This window comes from Antechinus flavipes, chromosome 1, assembly GCF_016432865.1.
Source record: "Antechinus flavipes isolate AdamAnt ecotype Samford, QLD, Australia chromosome 1, AdamAnt_v2, whole genome shotgun sequence".
NCBI lineage: Eukaryota > Metazoa > Chordata > Mammalia > Dasyuromorphia > Dasyuridae > Antechinus > Antechinus flavipes.
This window is the reverse complement of record NC_067398.1, coordinates 343,699,641-343,720,707: the sequence shown is the minus strand read 5'-3', so window position 1 is coordinate 343,720,707 and position 21,067 is coordinate 343,699,641. Positions and strand designations below refer to the sequence as shown.

Below are 21,067 nucleotides of genomic sequence, written 5' to 3'. Positions count from 1 at the left end.
TCTTCATGTGACTTTTATCGATTCACTTTTCTCTGGATTTCAGTTTATTCACTTTAAAATGTGACTGGAAGAGAAGGTCATTTCTAAATTATGAGCTTATAATATAACCATTTATCCACCTGGACAAACACAAACTCTGCTAAGAAGCTGGCACTATTTCGAGACATTAAATAGAAAAGGTCAAGCTTTTGCGTCTGGGACCCACAGCACATCAGAGCATATTTCTCATCCATGTTAATACAAACATGTTTCCAAAATGGCAGAATGCTAACTAACCATCCATAATTTAAGCCATCTGTCTAGCTCCCACTTCCATCCTGTTGGTGCTAGGACTTGATGGGCAAAGAAGGAAATGTCCAGTGACTGAAAAGTACATAGACCCAGTAGGATGGCAATAGTGACCCAGGAAGGGGTCAGCAACATGAACTTGGAAGAAGGTGGAGCAGTTGGCAGGGCTCTCAAAAGAATATGAGAACTAGCACTGATTCAGACAAGATCACAGACCTAGAATTAGAAGGAGCCTTGGAAGCTATCTAGTCTAATCCTCTTAATTTACAGAAGACAAACCTGAGTCCAGAGAGGCTTATATTACTTGTCCAAGGTCACATATTAATAGGCAGATTCAGGATTTAAACATATGTCCTCTCATTCCAAATCTCTGAACCCTATTGCCTACAATAAGATCTAAAAGTAGGTAATGGGATATATCTACAAAGGCTATAACTTTAGTGGGGAACTGTTAGTTGCAAGTAAGGTTTGACCCCAGTTCAAAAGAAAATAGGACATTTGGATGTATACCAATCTAATTCATAGTTATAGTTCTTGGGTTAAACACTTAGTCACCACTGACAACTCAAAAAGAATCTGGTTGCTAGACCCAAGAGATATGGAAGATCAGTAGCAAGGATTACTTGTTACTGATTTACACATTTACAGGTACTTCATTTCTACTGCCTAGGTGAGCCGAAGTTTTCAAGTGAGAGTTAAGTGGCCCCAAATGGAGGGACATAAGAATAGGGAGTCATGTTGGACAGTATACCACTCTGCTTCCAAGGTTCCTTCAATTTGTTATGAGGAGTCCAGGATCTAAGGGCTCCTCTCACTCTATCAACAGCCAATGTATCTTTTTTTTTTTTTATCAGTCTCTTTACTATAACTTCAAGAACTAATATTAGGCAGAGAAGTAACTTTCCCTTACTAGATAGCTTTTTTACAAATGTTCCCAGGGACTTTGTAGGGTCCGCAATATTAATGGTGACTTTTTGTTTAAAATAGTTTCTTTTTTAAACATAGCTGTTATCTAATTAAACATCTCCTTTCCCACTACTGTTGAATAAAATCCTGACTCATAACAAAGTACATTCAAGCAAAACAAACTGATAAGGTGACCATGTCTGACAGCATATACTCTTCACCTGTAGTACCCTAGAAAAGTATATAGACCTACTTCCTCCATACATATGCACACACCTATTTGGTTTTTTTCTCTGTCCCCTTTCACACTTATTCCCTAATTTATCCACCTGGACAAACACAGACTCTGCTAACAAACTAGCACTATTTAGAGACTTTAAATAGTGTTATATTGTTCCTGGTCAAAAATGGGAAAAGGACAACCATAACAAAAAACAACAATAATAATAATTAATGTTTATATATCACTTACTATATGCCAGGCACTGTATTAAGCATTTTAGATTATCTCATTTTGATACAACAACCTGGGAATGGTATTATAATCTTCATTTTACATTTGAGAAAATTAAGGCAAATGGGATTTAAGTAATTTGCTCAGGATAAAACAGCTAGTCAGTGCCTGAGGTCAGATTTGAACTCACTTCTTGATTCCAGGCCCATCATTCTATACACTGGACCATCCAGCTGTCCCACAGTCACCACAAGTCACATGGGATATGTTTGACACATCAAACTATTATGACATACTTTTAAAGTATTTAATATTTTATTTTTCCAATTATATGTAAAAACATTTTAACATTCTTTTTAAAAAATGTTCAATTCCTGGAAATTGAGTGGATGCCCATCCATTGGAGAATAACTAAATAGGTTATGGTAAATGAATGTTATGGAATCAAAAAGGCCTGGAGAGACGTATATGAACTGATACTAAGCTAAGTGAGGGGAACCAAGAGAACATTGTACATAGCACCAACAAGATTATATGATGATCAATTCTGATGGACATGGCTCTTCTCCACAACAAGGTGATTTAGTGATGAAAAGAGCCATCTGCACACAGAAAGGGGACTGTGAGTTCTGAGTATGGATCACAACATAGTATTTTTACTTTTTTGTTATTGTTGGCTTGCATTTGTTTGTTTTCTCATTTTTTTTCCCTTTTTGATCTGATTTTTCATGTGCAGCATGATAATTGTGGAAATATGTATAGGTGAATTGCACAAGTTTAACATATATTGGATTACTTGCCATCTAGGGAAAGAGAGTGGAGGAAGGGAGAGAGAAAAAAATTTGCAACACAAGGTTTTGCAAAGGTGAATGTTGAAACTACCTATGCATATGTCTTAAAAATGAAAAGCTTAAAAAATATAAAAATACATGAAGTATTTGAAAAAGAATTTTCAGTTTCAAATGTCCTCCCTTCATCCCTCTACATCCCATTCATGGAAAAGGCAAAATTAAGTTACATATGTCTGACACACTTGTTGAGGCAAAGTCATTTAAATCAATTCAAATGATTTCACAAAAACTGCTAACATAAGTTGTGGGATGTCTTCAGGACAAGAAAACTTTCTTTGCCAATACGTGACTCACTCAAACACCAAAGTCATCATGAATTTCAGTTCTCAGTCCTTAATGCATGTGATTTATGTGAGTACTGCTTTTGGCTACATAGGCTTTTTGGACTTTGATGTCAATTGTGCTGTTAGAAAGATGCTGGCACGGGGGAATCCTGCCAGTTTTCATTAGCCCATAGCTATAGCAATAACTGGAATAATGGAGCCAATTTCAAAGATTTTTATTTACAGAAGAGTATCAAAGATTCTGTACACGTGCTTTGCTAGTGGCAACAGCTGCCACTGAAATTTCCAAAGTGTTTTGTTTTGTCATACACCATGGCCACTTTAATCCTTTTTGGACACGTAGGAATAGCAGTTAAACATTCTCCCTACCCTAAACAGCTATCTGGCCAGTGGGATTCTATAATCTTTTTCTTCATTTCATTCCAAGGAGCCAGGAGTCCAGTAAAGATGGAGGTGACAGGTAGTAATAATGAATCATTTATTAACCTTTCTAATGAATACATCCGGGGGTCAATCAATTCAACACATTTTTACTAACTACATATTGTGCATTCAATAGTGTACATTAGGGTCAAAGAAATACCAAAAAAAACACTGCTTTGTATGACATGATCCCATACTTCAAAGAGCTTACATTCTTTTTTGTGATTATATTACCTAAGTCCTGGGCCCACCAGTTAAAATTAGCCTTCTAATCAAAGATGGACAGAAGCAGCTACACCCAAAGAAAGAACACTGGGAAATGAATGTAAACTGCTTGCATTTTTGTTTTTCTTCCCGGGTTATTTTTACCTTCTGAATCCAATTCTCCCTGTGCAACAAGAAAACTGTTCGATTGTGCACACATATATTGTATCTAGGATATACTGTAACCTATTTAACATGTATAAGACTGCTTACCGTCTGGGGGAGGGAGGGGAAAAATCGGAACAGAAGTGAATGCAAGGGATAATGTTGTAAAAAAATTACCCTGGCATGGGTCCTGTCAATAAAAAGTTATTTAAAAAATTTTTTTTCTAGCAAAGGTGAAAAGCATAGGAACATTAGAAAGCGTTATAAAACAGGTTTAGCAAAACTAAACAAAAAAAATTGTCAGAAGACACTCTAGTGCATTGTTGGTAACAATATGATTTAGTACAATTATCTTAGAAAGCAATTTGAAATTATACAAATAAAGTGAAAAAATTTATTCTACTACTAAACATATACCTGAAGAGAATCATTGCCCCTAATGCACCAGAATATTTATAATGGCACTTTTTTGATAGCAACAAATTAGAGATAAAATAGATGCCCATCAATTTGGGATTGGCTAAAGAAATTATACTATATTAATTTAAAGGAACATGCTAAAAGAAATGAAGAATGTGAATGTAAGAGAATCATAAAAAAAGATCTTGTATGAACTGATACAGAGTTGATGAAATAAGCAGGACCAAAGAAATAGCATACTACAGTGAAAACAATGACTACAATAATGTAAATGGAAAGAACAGCCACACACACACACACACATACACACCTCAAAGTATAGTCACTTATTTTGTTTTTAATTCTTTATTATGTTCTTTATTACTGTAAAAATGATACTAATAAATTTTCATGTATATAGAGGATTAAAAAAATAAAATAAAATTAGCCTTCTAGCACTTCTTGATCCAATTACCTGTAGTCTTATCTACTAGTTTCTAATCAAAACTCATCTCCTTATCTACTGATTTCTTCCCTGCTGTCTTCATACACACCTAAGTTATCCCCATCCTGATAAAACCCTCATTAGATTCTAACATTTTCCCAAACCATCATCCTGTCTCTACATGCTTTCACAACCAAAGTCCTAGGAATAAAGTGATTTACATCCACTATTTCTTCTTTCTGGACTCATGCCCATTTCTAAACACTTTGCAATCTGGCTTCTAAACTCATTAATGAGCTAAAATAATTCCTTCCAAAGTTATTGCTAATCTCTTACTATATCTATGATCACATCCATGATCTTTTCTCAGTTCTCATCCTTTGACCACTATGTAGCATCTGATATTGCTGACCACATTCCTGGATATTCTCTCCTTCCTGGTTTTTGTGTAGCATTTTTGGTTTTTGGTTTTTTTTCTTTCTAGGTATCTGACAACTACTTCTCCATTTCCTTTGACAATTTATCTTCCATATCACACCTCCTAACTGTTGGTATAGTAAAGGATCTGTTCAGAGTTCTCTTTTTTTCCACACATTCTGTTTTTTTTTCCCTTTAAACTCTCTCATGAGTTGACCTCATCAGCTCCTATAGTTTTAATTATTTTTCATACCGATAACTTTAACATTTATATACCCAACCATAGTGTCTTTCTTAAGATCCACTTCTCATTTCCAACTACTTATTGAATATTTCTAACTGAGTGTCCCCTCATCATCTCAAACTCAGCATGTCTAAAACTGAATTTATCTTTCTGGTGAAATTTTTCTCCCTCTTGAAGTTACCCAATTATGTTGACAGCACTATCATTCTCCTATTTCTTCAGTTTCACAACTTTCACATCATCTATGACTTCCCACTTTCTTTTAACCCACATATCTAATCAGCCCTCAAACTTGCCAGAATCTCATGCATCCTTTTCTGATCACATAGCCACTGCCCTGATTTAGATCCTCATAACCTCTTGATTGGATTATTGGAATAACAGCTTCCTAATTGGCTTCCCTGTCTTAAGTGTCTTCCCTCTTCAGTTCAGCTCCCATAGAGTGCCTAAGTGATTTTAAAGTGCCAGTCTAATACTGTCACTCCCGCAATCAATTCATAAACTCAAATGAATCTCCCATTATCTTTAAGATCAATTATAAGTTCCACTGTTTAGCTTTTAATGCCCTTGACAATCTGACCCCATTCTAACACATCAAATTTTTTGTGCCTCATTTCCCTTCTCAGACTTAATGATCTAACCAAACTTCTTCATACATGGTATTCCCACTTCCTATCTCTGTGCCTTTGTATTAATTGTCTTCCAGGACCTGAATGAATAAGACAAGGAAGAAACTACTCTATCCCATAATTAACCAAATGTGATCCTCTTAAATATGGAAGGTTTAGGAAAACTTCCTTCCTCCAGAAATTCTAGATCTGCTAGAACCTCCTCCCCACCTTCCAGTTTTGTTCCCCATTGGTGGATCTCCATAGTCCTGATTAAACTATATTTTATAGGGAGGAAGTGGAGTTTTGTTGGGTCATAGATGTCATCCTGGTGATGGCTGTGATTTTTATAGGCTTCCTTCTCCCGTTTCAGATTCTAAAACCGCAGTGTCATCATCTCATTATGTTAGAACAATGGCACAGACTTCCCTCCTACAACTCCAATAAATCAACAGCACTTTTATGTTCTTTGAACTGGACTAAAAAAGATGGTGAAAGTATTTTATTACAAGTCACAAGACAATATTGCTTTCCTAGAAAATAGTAAACATCCTGTAGTAAGTGAAGAGTAGACTTAAACCCAGGTATTACTACTCAAGATTAGTTAATCTATCTATCAATAAGTATTTATTAGATACCTATTATGTACTAGTTGCTGGGTACAAAAAAACAAAAATAATTTCTGCCTTCAAAGAACTTTCTAACTAATATTCTTTCTACCAAATCCTTTGTCATGAAATATAGTGGCAATTTAAAAAAAAAAATAATGTATAAGAGTTATATTTAGAAGGTAAGGGAAAGGGGAGTCAGGTGCTACATAAGGACTTAGGAGAACCTAGGTACAAGTCCCACTTAGAACACTTAATCACTATGTGACCATGTGGAATCAATTACCATCTCTAGATATAGATAACTATATCACAGTTTTTTTTATCTACATATTGATGGAATTAGACTTGGTAGTTCCAGATCTATGAACTCAAATCATTAGAACAGCCTCCTTCCCTTTTTTGCCACCCTCCTAAGGAGATTTCATGAGAATTAATGGTAAAGCAGAGACTTTATTTGAACATTTCCAATAGTAGGTCCAGGACAAATGCAGATTTAACATACACATACCTTTGCACATGTATGTATATGTACATATGCATATACATACATACATACATACACATGTATGTGGATTATAACAAAGGTCACCAAAGAATCTACACTATGAAAGACTTTTAGCTATGCTACGCTGCCTTCCACATTCCCTCTGTACATTAAGAATAGAGTTATTCAAAAGATGTTTCTTCATTCTAAGCATTTATTCTGCTTCCAGTTCCCCACATCTCCAGTAGTCTGCTCCTTCATACCCTACAATGCTCCTGAGAAGTCAATCTTGGTGCATTCAGGGGAAAAGCCATAGGCAGCCTTGATCAACAAGCAATTCTGCGTGAACTGACTGTGGCAGAAAATATTCAAAAACATAATTTGTATTCTGTTACTGACTTTAGAAAAGTTAAAAAGAATCTGGATTCTTTGGACATTCAGCACTTTCTCTTCCTCCATCAACCAAATGGAACTTCCTTGATGATTTACATAAGAAAAACATATTAGGAAGGAAAATTATATGTTCATAGTATTATACTTGAAGAGACCTCTGAGATCAATTAGTCCAATACCCTCATTTTACAGATGAGACAACTGAGACCTTAAAGAGTGAAGTTATTTCCTAAAGTATAGTAATTGGCAGATATGGGATTCAAAACCAAATCCTTTATTTCAATCTCAGAAAGCTTTCCACTGCACTCAGCTGCTCCAAATGCACTCCCCAAACTCATGTCAGGCATTTCAAATAAACCTTTTGTATCATCCATGATTCTGGATGACTCATATTATTTTGCTCCATCCATTAGTATAGTAATTGGAAATATCAAAAAAGTAGCCTCCAAGAAATAGAAGAATGGACAAAGCCCTGCTCATTTCTCAGATTCTACACATGTCCTTCCTTCCTGCAGGTATCCCCCAGCTCTCCATCCAGGAGGGTTTTCCAGTTTTGGCAATACCTGGTTAGGAGGACAGCCACATCATGATGGGCAGGGTTGAGGTCACTCTTAGGATTGATGCTTTTCTGCCACTTGCAGAAGCTGGCCAGCGTCTTGTCTGCATGGTGAACTATTTTCAATCCTTGCTGGAGACAGAAAAACAAAGGATTAACATGAGGTGGCCATGGGACTAGCAGTCTATTATACTCTCAATGTTTCCAGGAGTTTCACTACAGAGCTAGATTTTGGCTTGGGGGAGAAGGACTCCTCCAGAACATAAACAATAGCTTAGCAAGCAAGGATAACAACATCTATGCTTAACTCTTTGCTCTTCTTCTCTGCCATTCCACTAACAGAATTAAGGGGCAAAGGCTCATAAAATTTGGAGCAAGGAAGTATCTTACAATTCATCTAGTTCAAGAAGTGAGTGCAAGGGATAATGTAAAAAAAAAAAATTTACCCTGGCATGGGTTCTATCAATAAAAAATTATTTAGAAAGGAAAAAAAAAAAAAACAATTGATCAAGTTCAGTCCTCTCATTTAACAAATCATTTAATTTGATCAAATTCACATAGGTAATAAATGACAGAGTCTAAATTTGACCCCAAATCTTTGATCCTCTAACCCATACTCCTTCTACTATATACATAAAGGCGAAATTAGCATTGGGACAAAACAGCCTTGGAAGAAAAAAGAAAAGAAAATATCACTAAAGACAGAAATTTCCCAAGACTAATTGCAATTGATTTTCTGTTTTTTTCTTCTTCTTTCTCACCTTCTTCCATCAAACATCCATTTCAGAAAGGATCTCTTTGCTGATTTTTATTAATTAGAAGATAAATATATTGGGATAGAGGTTTACTCCTTAGGGATTCCTATAATTCTGGGACTGCTCTGATAGAATTTTTGTTTATGATTTTTTTTCTTATCTTTATATCCCTAAAGCCTAGCTTAGTGTCTCATTAATAGGCACTTCATACTCACCTAGAGACCAACTCAAGGGCCTTGTCAAGGATAAAGTATGATATAGGACAGACAGATGCTTCAGCAAAGAAATCTGTTTATTAATCTGAGGATCCAAGCTTATATACACAAGAAAGAGCTGCTTTTCTAAAGAAATCTTGGACTGTAATTTCCTGGTGCTTCACTATTTTCATGCATGAGTTGCTTATTTATTACTTTCTTATGCTTAACAGAACTTCTTTGATCTTCATTGTAAGCAAACTTTTCTCTCTGGATATGGATGGAATTTTCTTTCCCAAGTATATTGGAATTGCCTTGGATCAATGTATTGCTGAGAAGAGCTAAATCTATCATAATTGATCATCACATAATCTTGCTGTTACTCTATACAATATTCTCCTAGTTCTTCTCCCTTCACTCAGCACTAGTTCATGTAAGTCTCTTCAGGCCTCTCTAAAATCTTCCAGCTGGTCATTTCTTACAGAACAATAATACTCCATAACATTCATATACCATAATTTATTCAGCCATTCTCCAATTGATGGGCATCCATTCGTTTTCCAGTTTCTAGCCACTACAAATAGGGCTGCCACAAATATTTGTACACATGTGGGTCCTTGTCCCTTTTTATGATTTCTTTGAAATACAAACCAGTAGAGATACTGGTGGATCAAAAGGTATGCCCAGTTTGCTAGCCTTTTGAGCATAGTTCCAAATTGCTCTCCAGAATGGCTAGATCAGTTCGTAACTCCATCAACAATACATCCGTTAAACCCTTCGTTTTATGGATGATGAAACTGAAAGCCCGAAGTGAAATAATTTGCTCAGAATCAAACAGATAGGAAGTATAAGAGGTAGACGTTCAATCCAGGAACGTCTTTTTTTCCTCTGAGAATACAAAACAAAACTCTCTTCCCTCAAAGAATTTACACTTTTGTAGATCACACTAAGCTCCAGGGTATCTTTTGCTTGGTTAAGCTGATTCTGCAAGAGTAACCTTCTGAGGGTTTGCACAGAGCCATTACAAGTAAAGAATGGATTATATTCATGGGAGGTGAATACTTTCTGAAATCTCTGATCTAAACCCTTATTATCTTGGATAGAGCTCAGGACCCAAAATCAAGAAGACTTGAATTTATTTACTTTTTATTTATTTTTTCTAAGCCCTTTTTTACCTTAGATAAGTTCAGGGCCCAAAATCAGGAAGACCTAAATTTATTTATTTTTTATTAATTTTTCCTCTGAGGCAATTGGGTTTAAGTGACTTGCCCAGGGTTACACAGATAGGAAGTATTAAGTGTCTGCGGTCAGATTTGAACTGGAGTCCTCCTGACTTGAAAGCTGGTGCTCAATCCCCTGCGCCACCTAGCTGCCCCCAGAAAAACCTGGATTTAAATTTGATCTCAGACACCAGCTGGATGTCATTTGAAAAATCATTAACCTGTATCTGCCATAGTTTCTTCAACTATGAAACAGTTCAACTATGAAATGAAAATTTTATCTTGTAGAAACACTGGGAAGACTTAGGCTTAAAGAGCCTATAGTGTCTTTTGGACTGTTTATTTCTGGGCATTTAAAATATTGGACCAAATTCAGCAAAAAATGATAAATGATGAGATACTCTACAGAGAACAGAGGACAGAAAGTATGTCACTCCTGAAGAGTTTGGTTTGTCTTCTGCTGACTGGCCTTAATTTAAATACAAGATATATATATCTTGTTGTGAGGATAAGATGACATAATATGTGTAGAGCACTTAGCATAGTGCCTGGCACAGAGTACACACTTAATAAATGTTTGTTTCCTTTCTCCCTTCTTTTTTGGGGGATCTAAGTGAACTGAGTATGCATGGGGTAAAGCAATAGCTGTCAGCCAGGACAAACTTGAACAGGATTTTACCATAGAATCTATCATCAACTATCTATCTGCAAACTAAACTGACACAGTAATTAATTATGCTGTCAGCTAAATGATTGCAAAGCTGATGGGCATTGGGGTTGGAGGGGGGTGTTAATTATGGAAGGGGTTAAGGATGGGGGTAGTGAGACTGACTGGTATTCAGAAATGACATAGTAAGAGCAATCTTGCTGAGGCTTCAAAATATGACCTCATTTCTTTTCTTTTAAATCCTTATTCTTCCAATTCTCCCTGTGCAACAAGAGGACTGTTCGGTTCTGAACACATATATTGTATCTAGGATATACTGCAACATATTTAACATGTATAGGACTGCTTGCCATCTGGAGGAGGGGGTGGAGGGAGGGAGGGGAAAAATCAGAACAAAAGTGAGTGCAAGGCTTAATGTAAAAAAATTACCCTGGCATGGGTTCTGTCAATAAAAAGTTATTATAAAAATAAAATAAAATAAAATCCTTATTCTTTTTTTTTTTAATTTATGAAGTAGTAGGCTTCCTACAAAGCTCAGGAAGGCTATGTTCCAAGCAGACGAATCTGCCAGCCTCCTCCCTCACCCCATTCCTGAACAAAGTACACCATAGCCAAAACTACTGAGCAACAAGCTCGATGGAATTGCTGATTCCCTGGGGTTGTTTAAAAAAATCTCTCTCCAGCCCCCACATCATTTTAACCCTTAATCTCTATTCTATTCCCAGCTATATTTCTTCCAATTACAGGCTGCCTTCCCTAGGGCAAATACAAAAAAAATAAATAAATAAAGATAGTTCTGTAGGAGGAAAGAACTGTGTATCAGAAATAATTTACATAGACGAAAACATATTATAGTGTTCTTCCTGCTATTAGTCATTCTCCCTACCCTCTCTGTTCTTTCTGAAGATGATCTATGGGGATGGTCTGAAGGCATTGAGATTAGCTACCCAATCAAGTTAATCAATTAATAGAACAGGGCAACATGTCTCAAGTTTTCTTGAAGAATTTTTCCCTGGGATAGAGAAGCAAATTTAGCCTCTTCTGAAGCAGAAGATATAGGGCTGGCAATTAGAGTAAGGAAGAATAGATTTCCAATACATCCTCAAACACTTATTAGGTGTTGTATCAGTTGAATAAATTACTGAACCATTCCCAGCTCAGTTTCCCTATCTATAAAAAAAGGGAATAATAGCAGTTCCTTACTGCAAGATCAAATGATATGTGTAAAGAACACTCCCAAAATGCTGGCTGCTATTCCCCAAGCAACAGCCATATTTCATATTTCTTCTTGTAACAAATACGCATATATGAGCAAAATTAATTCCCACACTGGCCATATACAAAAATGTGTATCTCATTCTGTGTATTTAGTCCATCACCTCTTGGTCAGTAAGTGGGAAGCATTCTTCATCAACAGCCTTTTGAAATTACCCAATTATGTTGATCAGAGTTCCTAAATCTTTCAACATTGTTCATTAAAAAAAAAAAAAATCTTATTTTCTCTCCAATTACATGTTAAAACAATTTTATGCTTCTTCTTTTAACAATGTTTTTTGTTAAGCTATAAATTATTCTCCTGATTCTGCTCACCTTGCTCTGCATTCATTTATACAAATCTCAGTTTTTGAAACTTTCTCTTTTATCTTTTCTAATGGCACAACAGTACTCCATTACATTCATATACAGTACATTGTTCAGTTAAAAAAAAAAAGGCTGCCATAAATATTTTTTGTACATATAACTCTATGTCTTTTCATTGGCTATCCTTCATGCTTGGAATGTTTTGCTTCCTTACTTCCTTCTACTGACTTCCCTGGCTTATTAATAGGAAAAAATAGGAATAATGAACGAAAACTACCGTTGGAGAAAATCAGCCCTAGAGAGGAGCAGTATCTCAAAAGTAAAGGTCTAAGAAGCTGAAACTACATTATGAGAGGAGGAAATGTCTTGACATTACAGATATATATATATGAAAATGAAAGAAGACATTCAGGGAAATATGAAAAGAGGTGGTAGCAGCAAGCAAGATGATTGACAAGAAAAAGACAAGGTGTAGTAATAAAAAAAAGAAAAAAGAAAAAAGCAACTCTCTGGACTAGCCCAAAGGAATTTCCAACCAATGACCACTATAAACATTAGTTACACTTTTGAAAAAAAATCTAATTAAAAAAATAAGCTGCAGAGCAATTTTGGACTTTGCCCAGAGGCTAACAAAACTGTATATCCTCTGATCTAGCAATATCATGCTAGTTTTCCTCCATTATAAAAGAGGACCAAATAACATCACTATGTTAGAAACAAATTACAGTTTTTCTTAACTGTGGTGGTTCAGATCAATATGAGCTTGGAATGTACTACCATTGGTTAGGTACAAATAATCCATATAAACATTTGGGGTGGATTTTCTAACTATATATCCCATATTTCTTTTGACCAATACCATATTTAGTCTGTGTCCCAAAGAGATCATTAAAAAGAGGAAAGGATATATATGCACAAATATATTTATAGCAGCCCTTTTCATGTTGGCAAAATATTCTAAATTGAGAGGATGCCCATCGATCAGGGAATAGCTGAACAAGCCATGGTATATGAATGTAATGAAATATTATTATGAAATAAAAAATGATGAACAGATTTCAAAAAAACCTGGAAATATTTATACAAACTGAGAGCAAGTGAAATGAGCAGAATCAAGAAAACATTATACACAATATCAGCAACATTAATTATGAATGAGTCAGCTCTTAGCAGCATGGTGATTCAAAACAAATACAAAGGAATCATAAAAATGCTATTCATATCCAGATAAAGAATTGAAGAACTCTGAATAAACATCAAAGCATATTTTTTCACTCACTTTGTTCTTTTTCGTGGATTTTTCCTTTTAATCTGTTTTTTCTTTCACAACTGTGATTAATATGGAAATATGTTCTACATGATAGCACATGTATAACCTATATCAAATTGTTATTTTTAGAAGAAGGGAGGTAATAGAGGTTGGAGATAAAAACTGGAACTCAAAATTTTGTAAAAATGAATGTTAATGCCCTTTTTGTAGTGGCAAGGAACTGGAAATTGAGTGGATTGCTAAATAAGTTATGGTATATTACTGCTATGGAATATTATTGTTCTATAAGAAATGATCAGTAGGATGATTTCAGAAAGACCTAGAGAGACTTACATGAACTGATATTGAATGAAGTGAGTAGAACCAGGAGAACATTGTACACAGAAACAGCAAGATTATGCAACAATCAATTCTGACAGACTTGGCTCTTTTCAACAATGAGGTGATTCAGGCCAATTCTAATAGACTTGTGATGGGGAAAACCATCTGCATTAAGAAAGAGGACTGTGGGAACTGAATGTGGTTCACAATATAGTATTTTCATCTTTTTGTTGTTGTTGGCTTGTTTTTTGTTTTCTTTCTCATTTTTTTTCTTTTTGATCTAATTTTTCTTGTGCAGCATGATAACTGTGGAAGTATGTATAGAAGAACTGCACAAGTTTAACATATATTGGATTACTTGCTGTCTAGAGGAGAGGGTGAGGGAAGGGAGAGAGAAAAAATTTGGAACACAAGGTTTTTTAACAGTGAATATTGAAAACTCTCTTTGCATATATTTTGAGAATAAAAAGCTATTATTTTTAAATGAATGCTAAAATTGTCTTCATAAGTAATTGAGGGGAAATGCTTTTAAAATAAAATAATATAATTTTGACTCTAGGGGTGGAGAGAGAAAGTATTTCATAAGTCTCTATTAATATAAAACACTGACTGACTGTTCTAACTGGTTTCTCTAGAACCAGAAATGGTTCTCTTCTGGTTCTGGTTCTTTCTGGTTATGTGACCTTTGGCAAGTCCTTTGACTTATCTGATATAGCTAGAAAAAATAAAAATAATAGCAAAATTAATCTGGAAGAACAAAGGGTCAAGAATATCAAGGGAATTAATGGAAAAAAATTCAAAGGAAGATGGCCTAGCAATACCAGATCTCAAACTACATTATTAAGCAGTAATCATCAAAACTATCTGGTCCTGGTTAAGAAACAGAATGGTGAATCAGTGGAACAGATTATGTACCCAATCAGATTGTTATGACACTTAATACATGAATTTGTATCTTATAACTTTACTCAAATTGCTAATTATTTCTAGTTTTTTTTTACTTGAGTCTCTTGATTCATCATATCTGCCAATAGTGACAATTGTTTCCTCATTGCCTATTTTAATTCCTTTGATTTCTTTTTTTCTCTTATTCTTATATTTAACATTTTTAACATTGTATTGAATAGCAGTGGTAATAAAAGGCATCATTGCTTCACTCCTGAGCTTATTGGGAAGGCTTTTAGGTTATGCCCATTACAAATAATACCTCCTAATGATTTTAGATAGATACTGTTTATCATCTGAATGCTCCCTTTATTTTTATACTCTCTAGTATTTTTAATAGGAACGGGCACTGTATTTTGTCAAAAACTTTTTCATCATCTATTAAGATAATTACATGATTTATATCAGTTTTGTTATTGATACAGTGAATTGTGTTTATAGTCTTCTAATATTGAACCAATCCTGCATTTCTAGTATAAATCCCATCTTGTTATAATGTATAATCTTTTTGATATGTTGCTATAATCACCTTGATAATATTCTGTTCAAAATTTTTGCATCAATATTCATTAGGGAAATTGGTCTCCAATTTTCTTCCTCTGTTTTAGCTTTTCCAAATTTTAATTATTAGCACCATATTTGTGTCAAAAAAGGATTTTAATAAAATGCCTTCTTTGCCTATTTTTTCAAATAATTTATATAATATTGGAATTAATTATTCTTTAAATGTTTGGTAAAACTGACTCATGAATCCATCTGGTCTTGGGGATTTTTTCCTATGGAGTTCATTAATGGCTTGCTCAATTTCTTTTTAATGGGATTACTTAGGCATTCTATTTCCTGATTTGTTGATCTAGGTAAATTATATTTTCACAACTATTCATCGATTTCACTCAAATTCTCAGATTTATTAGCATATAATTGGGCAAATATTTCCTAATGATTGTTTTAATTTCTTCATCATTGGCGATTTCACCATTTTAATTTTTGATGCTGAATATTTGGTTTCCTTCTTTATTTTTAATCAAATTAACCAATGGTTCATTTATTTTTTTTTTTATAAAACCAGTTCTTAGATTTATTTATTAATTTAATACTTTGTTTTGTTTTGTTTTTACTTTCAATCTTATTTCAATCTTCCCTTTGATTTTCAGGATTTCCAATTTGGTGCTCAATTGGGGATTTTTAATTTGTTCTTTTGCTAATTTTTTTAGTTGCATGCACAAATCACTAATCTATTCTTTTTCTCTCTTGTTGATATAAGAATTTATAGCAATGAAATTTCCCTAAGTACTGCTTTGGATGTATCCCATAGATTTTGGTGCATTGACTCATTGTTGTCATTCTCTTTAATGAAATTTTTGGCTGTTTCTATGATTTGTTCTTTGACACATTTATTCTTTAAAATTAGATTATTTAGCTTCCAATTAATTCTCAATCTATCATTCCACTGAACTTATTTGAATATATTTTTTATTGTATTGTGATCTGAAAAAATACATGTAATAAGTCTGTCTTTTTACAATTGATTGTGAGATTTTTATGCCCTATTAGGTTGTCAGTTTTTGTGTAGGTACCATGTGCACTTGAGGAAAAAGATATATTCTTTCTGTTCCCAGTTTTCTCAGGAATATGCAGAATCACAAAAGGTTCTCAGAACTGGAATTTGCTCATTCTCCTGGATATACTGATGCATGTAGTGGGTCCTATTGACATTTGCCTGCTCCATCACAACAGACTCAGGGCTCAGGATCTTCAGTTTGCTGAAATCGGACTTGCTGCTGGCTTGCTGGAATGCTTCCTGTTTTAGCACTCCCCTTTTATCAAGTGAGACAAGCCTTTCCTGCTAATATTCCAAGTTTCTTGGATTCAAAGATTGTTTTATTTCATCTTTTTGCTGATTCTACTGTTTCAGAATTTGTTTTGAAGTAGTAATTTGTGATTTTTTGGAGCTAAATATCGAAGAGTTGTGGTGATTAATTACTTATTCCACCATCTTGGCTCCCAGAAGCCCACAATTATATTATTTTAAAGGTATTTTAAGAGGCAAATTTTAATCTTTTTATTTAAAATTAAATTTTAATAGTATTTAAATATTTTAAAATAACATTTATTTGAAAGGAACAGAAAGTATGAAATTTTTTAAATAGAATTGAATTGCTTTTAAGAATTACAATGTAGCATGTAATTGCTATATTTGGGGACTTCCTGAGTATTTTAGTAATGGCCCAGTGGGAAAGAACTCTAGCAAAGTCAAAGTACTTAAAATGTTCCCAGTGGATAATCCACTGACTTCTTATATTTGTTTGAAAACAGAGGAGAAGAAAGTTGTAGAAAGAAAGTTTTTCCAATTTTAAATTAATCATGATGAAACCTAGAAAACCAGAGGTCAAATGACTTTCCCAAAATCATGCAATTAGTATTACAGGCCAGATTTAAATTTAGGTCAAAACTATATCCAGAAGAGATATATATGAATTCTGCCTCTGTCACTTAACCAAGTTTGAGACAATAAATATTCACTTCTACTCTTCTAGTCTCTATATCCTAATTTATAAAATAAAAATGATGCTATTTATGTTGCCTGCTCATAGGATTATTGTAATAAAATAAAAACTTATAAATTGTAAAATAGAATAGGAATGTGAATTATTACAAAGCTACTAAGTGTCTGAGGCCAGATTTGAAGTCAGGAAGATGAGTTTTCTTTCCTCTAAGTCCAGTCTATTCACTGAACCATGTAGCTGCCCCTCAGATACTAAGGCTTTAAGAAAACTGGGACAAATGTTCTCCAAAGACAAGCTCTGCTTTTCCATTTCCATGCCTTTGCTTATGCCATTTCCTAAGGCTAAAATATCATCCTTCCACTGACTGCTCTACCTGAAGAAATGGTATCCATCCTTCAAGATTCAGCTCAAATGCTGGATTCTTCCATTGAACCTTTTCTTATACTTTCCATTAAAAGTGATCTGTCCTCTCTACTTCTATAGTCTAATACGTGGTAATTATATTATATTTTGTACTCCAATGATCTATTCTTTGAAGTCAGGGACCATTTCTTTTAATTCTCTATCTCCCCACATGTAGCAGAGTACCTTGAAAATAGTGATTGCAAAAATGAATATTTGTTGAATGAATAGTACTTGAAAGGAGGAAATGCCTGTGAATTTTGAATAACATCATGTCACAATGGATGAAAGGTAAAAGGACAAAGTGATATTAATCCAGAAACAAAGTAATCTTAGAGATCCTTCTGGCTGAACAATGTTGGGAATACCTACACTGAAGCAGCTACAATCTATAGAGTAATGGCCTTAGAAGCAGGAAGATCTGAGTTCAAATCTAGCCTCAGACATTTATTAGCTGCATGACTCTGGGCAAGTCGACCTCTTTGTGCCTCAATTTCCTTATCTGTAAAATAGTGATAATAATAACATATATCTAATAGTTGTGAGGATCAAGTACAAAGTACGTATATGAAGTGCTTTGGAAACCTAACTATGATATATAAAGATTAATTATTATTATCATATTATCTGAACACTGCAAGGGGAAAAAAGTAGCTATTAGGAACCTAATCCCTCTTCTGTGGACTATTCCACATTTTTCTCAGAAAACCAAAGTCACAAGTATAACTAACTGAGTTATTCTTGAACAAATGCTATCCTTTCACATTTAGATAATTTTTCTTTTGTAGATGTTGTATGCCAAATGAGCATTTTGTGGCTTCTTCTAAATTTCTGATTTCTTTCTTATGAATTACTAGAAGTCTCTAATAGGACATGACTACCTTGTACTGTTTTTCTGTGGGGGATTTTGTTTTATTTTGTTTTGTTTTCAGGATTTTATTTTTCCCCAGTTACATGTAAAAACAATTTTATCATTTTTTTTTAACTTTGAGTTCTAGATTTATTGCTTTCCTCCTTCCCACTCTCCCCTACATTGAGATGTGAATTTTTTTAAAGCATATACACATATATAAAGGTGTCACATACAAATAACAGGTATTTATTAATCTTTCTTGAATATATTGATCAATTCAACTTTGGAATATGCAATTAACAATTTCCCACAAATAATGTTATCATTAGTATACATGTGATTCAAAAAAAATCTTTCATAAATTTGTAGAGGGCCAGGAGGTAAGAATCCATCTCAGGTCTTGAATCTTACAGTAACTTGGCTCACCAGCTTCCTTTTTCTTATGAAATAGCAGAGACATACTTGTTAATAATATTAATTAGAAATCTAACAACTGAAGCAAAATGTAAAACTACTATGTAATGGATCAAAGGTTTACCTTTGATCTTAGGACAGGAAAAACAGCCCACAATGGAGACTAAATGCATTTTGGAGAAAGGTACTTAAGGATATTGATATGATAAGTTTACTCTGATGTATAACTCAACTATTTACATCTCTGTCTAAGTAACCAAGATTAGGGCTTAAACATTTACATCTCAGTAGTCTATGCTTGTTAGATTTTGTATAAGTCTATAAGCATCGGAGGAATATGTATTTGTCTCTCTGATCAATAAATTTTGAAAAGTTCATATTTGAGAGTCTCTCTGTCTGGCCCCAGTAAATTCACACCCTTAATTCACTACAGGAGCTGGACTCCAACAATAAATCATGCTGGATCCTGATGTGTTTGTAAAAGTAAACCAAGCTATAAAAAAAGCCAGAATTTCTAGAGCAGTGACAGTACCTGTATTCCTTCAGAAGGTGGGGAGAAACAACTGAGCCTGGTACCTTGTAAAAATAGTTAAAATGGTAATTGCCAAATATTTTCTCTACTGACTCCCCATTTTCCTAATGTTGGTCACACTTTGAGAAGGTGACTTCCTTAATCTTCTCCACTGAGTTACCTCCTTTCCCTGGTGATGACCTCTTTAGTAGAAGAATTTTCCATACCCTCAACCAAATTAATCTTAAAGAGTTGCCATGAAGACAGCTTTTTTTCCTAGCCCTGTTATGCCACAGTCTCCTTGAATTGTTCTGCCTCAATGGCAATCCCCCTTCCTGACCATTAGAACTAATATAAATTAGGACAGAGATAACTAGCATTTCATAGAGCCATAAAATGCAGATGGCGGGAACCACTGAATCAGACATCTTGGCTCCTAGCCTCCCAAATTATTAGGATTTATGATTCTTACCCCCAACCTGTCAAAACCAAATTATGGGTCATTCCTGGAAGTTCTTGCTCACCAGCGCTCTAACCCCACCCTGCTTTGTTACCCTGATTGCTGGAGCGCTATAAAAATCCCTGGAATTCTTCATTTGTTTCTGGATACTCTGAGACTTATTCAGTTCTGGGGACAAAATGGATCCTGTTTTGCCCCCAGTACAATCTCTTCCTCTCAAATAAAATATTAAAAACCCTCTAATCTCTATTTTGCCTCAGTTTCTCCAGGATTACGCCCAAGATACATTTTCTCTCATCCTGTGAACCATGATGACTAGATAAAATTCTGAAGGTGAACTTGATAAAAAATATATACCACAAAGTACGTTATCTTGTTATCTGAGCTTGTTGGAACAGCCCTTTTCAATACCAACACTTTTCTATTTCCTTAGAAAATAAAAATACATTTCCCTTTTGACTCTTCCATTATTTTTTCACACATCATTTTCTCAAACCAATTCAATAGCCATCCCACACCCTCCCTTCCTAGGCTGTTGGGGATGATAACAGAATATTGGGTATGTGACCTTTACAGGAAAAGTGGTTAGCTTTAAGGAAATCACAAACCTTTTGAATACACAGTTCCAAGCAACTAGAGGAAATTATCCAGAGGGATTACGTGTCTTATTATAAATCACTATTTTACTTTGCAACCTCTTTCCAAAACAAAAATATCAATTGATTTATTTTGGAATGAATTATAATAACATTTAACTTGCTACCTAGATTGACTGAACATACATTTCTCTACTTAAATGTCTTGGGGGTGGGGGTGGGAGAGGGAGGAAACATGTATTAGAGAGAAGCCAGGCAATTTTCATATGTGAATTCTCATAAAAAAAAGATGATTCCCTCCCCTATCAGATGGCACTGTTGCTAAATAGGAAAAGCAATGGTAGTAAATATTTCTGACTTCTATTTCAAAGGACAAACTACTGTAGAGGTGATCTTTTGCTCAAAAAGCTGAGCTATCTTTTACAAACAAACTGGACAAGCTGCCCAATGCCAAGCCCTGAGACAAAATTTCCAGTTCTAATTATTTAATTATTAGCTCAGAAAGAGTCCAAGGAAAGATTAGGGTTGTAAGACTTAGATCCCACCCAGTGATTTTTGTGGAGTCTATCCAGGTCTTATTCACAGTCTACCCAAAGTTTGTTTTGGGTCCCTCAAATTAGATATATATCTTACATTTCC

General features: G+C 34.5%; 1 protein-coding gene across 1 annotated transcript in view; it reads right to left on the bottom strand.

Annotated features, from left to right (window-relative positions):
- The window catches only part of ADAMTS12 (ADAM metallopeptidase with thrombospondin type 1 motif 12), a 482,021-nt gene that overhangs the window by 199,885 nt on the left and 261,069 nt on the right, over positions 1–21,067 (bottom strand). Inside the window, 1 exon segment of the mRNA XM_051969545.1 lies at positions 7,740–7,864. Within this exon segment, the coding sequence (XP_051825505.1) occupies positions 7,740–7,864 (125 nt within the window).